General features: G+C 35.1%; 1 protein-coding gene across 1 annotated transcript; it reads right to left on the reverse strand.

The window, feature by feature from the left end:
• Positions 1-2,229: 2,229 nt before the first annotated feature.
• LOC130738404 (60S ribosomal protein L10a) lies at positions 2,230-4,363 on the reverse strand. The gene is made up of 6 exons (XM_057590380.1): positions 4,240-4,363; positions 4,111-4,146; positions 3,772-3,991; positions 3,334-3,499; positions 2,801-3,006; positions 2,230-2,434 (listed from the first exon to the last, which is right to left on the reverse strand). The coding sequence occupies exons 2-6, from the start codon at positions 4,113-4,115 to the stop codon at positions 2,381-2,383; spliced, it is 651 nt and encodes a 216-aa protein (XP_057446363.1). The 5' UTR covers positions 4,116-4,146; positions 4,240-4,363; the 3' UTR covers positions 2,230-2,380.
• Positions 4,364-4,629: the final 266 nt, after the last annotated feature.

Here is a 4,629-nt window from a genome sequence, read left to right on the forward strand (position 1 = left end):
CTAAAGTGACGCCACCGAAATCGGGGTGTTACTATTTATTAGAAGAGAACAATATTTTTTAAATTTACTATTTTTTTACTATAATTCCAATCTTTCAAATTCTCACATTAATTGGAGTAGCGTGTATTTAGTTTTCCTTTTTAATTGAATTTCCAATATAAGATTTAAGATGAACAAAACACCCTAGATAACAAAGATTGAAACTATAAACTCGCTGTTTTAAAGATTCATGTTCCTATATTTTCAAAAAAAAATTAATATTCTTAAAATGAAGTATTAATTTCGTTTTTAGTGATGCAAATGAAACCTTTGTAGTGGAAAGAGTACTTTTTTCACCAAGAGTATCATTTATAATGTTATTATAATTATTAAGTTGTGTTTCAATTTTAGTCTTAAATTTATATTATGTTAATAAATAGATATTTTATCAATATTCATTTTTAATATCATTTTTTCCAATGTTATGATTTAATTTGTAATTGAAGTTGTATTTTATAAGTTCTGGTGTATTTTTTTAATACTATACCAAAACTTGTTTGTTGGTTATAAAATAAGTTGTTTTAATACTACTGGTACCGTACGCCTTACAACAGACGGAAGCTGGGATCCTCTTCATTATTCAGAATTTGTGATGAATTTTGACATTTTGTTGCAAAGGTTGAAAGGGGGTGGGGTAGAATGCATATTTCAGACAAGAATGAGGTAATGTCATTTTAACAACCTTGAGTGGGTGGGTGAGTGTGTTTTACTCTAAAAAATGATAATTATTAGCGAATTTTAACATATTTTGATTACCATCGAAAAGATAAATTGCACCTTGTACCTCCTCACCTGAACCCATATGTCTCATTTCTCTTACCACTTAAGTTATCATACAGGGACACAAACACAATTGTTTAATGTGGATGCTACTTGCATTAAAGAAAAATGAATTATTTAGTGACAGTGTGACACTATTTTGGGGAGCTTTTGTTGGAATATGCACTAATAGCTTAATATTATTTATATTTGATTATTAAAATCGAAATATGCAAGAGATACCTATAAGGTCACACACATATAATCAACCCACTATAAAGTTTTTTTTATAAGCAACTAGAATGTAATATCTTATTTGACTAGGTTCATTACATGAACACTTATTGGGTCAGGTTTATTGAATGAGCACAATAAGCATTAAGGAGAATTATGGTTAGCCACATTGGGAGGCTTATAAGTAGAGCATGAGATGCTCAAACCCTATGATATTTTGCTCAGACTCTTGCCTCCGCTAGCACATCGAGCCGCAAGGTTTCAAGTGGGAGTCTTCGTGTGGACTTCTATAGTGATGAAGTTGCCATTGCTTCGTGTGCTCATGTCTTCAAGATGTAATCCTTATTCTCTCTTGCGTGTTTGCTTGTTGTTTGAGTTTTGAAACATAGTTCTACAAGATATTTCAAACAGAGAATTCTTATTCCGCTGCGAGGATCAACCATATAATTCCCTTCAATGTTTTGGGTTTTATGTTTTTGTTTGGTTGACTAATCTGAATTGCCAGCTTGTGAGTTGTGCCTTATCTCATTCACTTCTTTTACTTCCTCCTCTCATCTTTCATATTTCATAAAATATTCTTATCAAGTACAAAATTTCAGCTAATTTAAGTACAAAATTCAAAATATGAAGAAAAATAAAAAACAAATAAATATAAGATTCAATGAGTGATTTAACAACTACATATTATTAATTATTTTTTTGGTCAACTATATTAATAACTATAACTATTTATTAATAAAATTGAAGGTCTTGGGCCCAAAGTTGTGCAATGCTGGCGCAGCCCAAATGCTGGTGGGAAAAAATGTCTCTTTGGAATGGTAAAAAACATTGGTTTTGAGAACAGGGTAATAGGATGTAATAGATTTCCATTCCCTCCCCTCCAAAATCCAACCCACAAATAGGGCACAAGGAAAAGGATGTCACAGCTGTGAGAATAGTGGAGGTTTGAGAGCTACAGAGGCATTACATAGCTGAAACTGAAATGGGAGAGAGGTGTAGGCCAGAGGGAGAAGAAGGCAAACAAATAGACAATTTAAAAATATTGTCAATTAGTCTTCAAGAAACTAGTGTTATATGATGTAAACAATTTTAAAGCGACACAATAATCGCCATCGAACAAGTGAACAGCATCCACCACAACCCTATTGAAACAGTATTCATCTAAAAATCAGAACATGCGACACTGGAATAGTGGCATTTTCGACTAGAAGCAGCGGGTACTACAGATTTGAATTATAACAATTAGAAAGCGTACACAAGCAGCACTGAATGTAGCAAACTTAACATTACCCAATATTCAAATATAAAACCAAAATTTTTATCCAAAAACAGTAGCATGATAAATCCCTTAAAAGACGCGGTACGATTTCCCCATGGTACTCTTCAGATACAAGCACCTAACCTGAAATCAATAGCAGGTTATATTAGATTATTGGCTGGTTACAAAAAGCAATTCCACATGATTAGGGTTACATATGCCCAAAGTTCTCTGAAGCTAACACATCCACAAAGATGCAAACCAAAAAGGCATTTATCAAACAGTCCATCCTTGATTTGAAGTCACATTATGTACAGTGGTGTGGAAGCCAAACTAGGTATGCAAACTGAAGACGCATTGCCGTACTTACGCACATTGCAAAACACAATACACACACATTAAATTTAAGACTATTTGTATACTAGCTGAGATCTTAATTACATCAAGAACAGATAACTAAATTGAAAACAGAAAGCAATGGTTTAACTCAAATATTAAGAGTGTACTTACATTTTGCCAGTTCTTTTTCAACAAAGAGACAAGGAAGTTAACACTCAGTTGCACGTTTTGAAAGATCTGTTTTTCCTCCATGCTAACATTACCCACGGCGACTCCCATGCAGAGCACCTTTTTTAGCTGAAATTTGACCATAGCCTTGGTCTCGTTAACCTTTGCTTCAAGGGATTCTTGGTGAGTGACAAGTGTAGGGAACTTGCCTGCATAGTCAGACAAATATCAAAATCAACTAAAGCAATATTTGAAAACTTGAAAGAATCACATGCTTAATATAGCAATTCTTGCTTCTTCTTTTATAAACCAAATCAATTAATCACATGATAGGGGTGGGTGGGGGATAAAGCTTGAACCAGAGAATATATGAAGCAGTTTAGAAGATTCTTAAGCAGCTAGTAAAACAAAAGAAATACAAAACAAAAGTAGCCAAATATAATAAGAAATGATGATAACAAAAGATCACCAAGTACACTCAAACTCCAAAAACTTAAAAAACCCTAGAGCAACATCTGGGGTGGGGGGGAACTTGCCTGCCTTGTTGAGACCAGGACCCAAAAGACGAGGAATCTGCTTAATGACAGCCTCAGAAGCTAAAAATGCATGGTATTTCTTAGCTAGCTTCTTCACCAACTTCTTATTTTTGTTCAGCTTCTTCAATGCTTCGACATCCATCCAGTCCAATCCAATCTTCTCCGCCTGAAGAGCAGCGAAAAGACATCATTAACACAACAGAGTTGCCAATAATTGAAATAATCTAAACCAAAAATCGATAAAAACACCAGTATCATCAAATCTACATGAATGACATTGCTCCCTCGAATTAATTACGGTTAGAAAATTACAGAAACATTGTGTCATTTCAAGTTACTTAAGTCATTACTAATAACCAACCAGTAATTCAAATGGCACACAAGAACAAAAATAAATGGTCTATAAAGCACTATATCATGTTATAGTAGTTGTAATACCTCTTCGACGTGTTGAGCATCACCAAGCATGCAAATCTTCATCTTGGGTCGAGGGATATGAGGCAACTTGACAGAGCCACTGAAACGCTTGTCTTTCTGGGGATCATAGTTCTTGAGACCAATCTGGAGTTCAATGGTCTCCACAAATTTGCGATTCTTCTCCTTGGAATCAGTCATGATTCCAGAGATAGCTTCTCTGACAGCATCATTCTGAAGCTTACTGCACATTGGGTAATCAGATACAGATCAGAAGAAAAACCTCACATATGAATGAAAACGGTGGAAATTGGTAGCAAAAACGCATGAACAAATTAGAAGAATGTGAAGAGAATTGAATACCTCATCGTTTGGAATCAGTGGAAGAAGAGCTCACAGCTGCGATTGGAAACAAGGAAACGGAAGATTGTTAACAATGGCGGCGGAAAACAGAAAGGAGAGGAGAGTTTTGGGAAGAGAGATGTTACATACCAGTGGCGAAACCCTAATGAGATTTGGCGGCTGGAGCTGGGAAGAAGTTGAGCACACTGTGAACCGATATAAGTACTAGGCCGGGTTGGGTTTGGTTTGGTTTTCCTTAGAAAAATGAAATGGGCTATGCTATGCATTTCCATCTATTTGAATTATTTATCATCTCTTCATCCTCACCCAAAAAGCACAAGAGTGCCTACAATAATTTTAAGAAACATTAGAAAGGAAAACAATCCAACTGTTGATAATAATTTTTCATCTTCAAAGGAAACGACACTGATCCATTTTGCTATATTCATTGTCGTCACCATGTTCCGGCCAACAACACATCAAACGGTGAGCGGCATAGTGAGCGACAAGGCGAAGATCAAAGAAGGGACGCTTAAGCGG

The sequence above is a fragment of the Lotus japonicus genome, chromosome 2, assembly GCF_012489685.1.
Source record: "Lotus japonicus ecotype B-129 chromosome 2, LjGifu_v1.2".
Taxonomy (NCBI): Eukaryota; Viridiplantae; Streptophyta; class Magnoliopsida; order Fabales; family Fabaceae; genus Lotus; species Lotus japonicus.

Coding starts and splice junctions, on each gene's coding strand:
- LOC130738404 (XM_057590380.1), bottom strand. Junction 3,007..3,333: donor TCCTGGTCTCAACAAGGCAG/GCAAGTTCCCCC, acceptor CTGACTATGCAG/GCAAGTTCCCTACACTTGTC. Junction 2,435..2,800: donor TGAAAAAGAACTGGCAAAAT/GTAAGTACACTC, acceptor TATTGATTTCAG/GTTAGGTGCTTGTATCTGAA.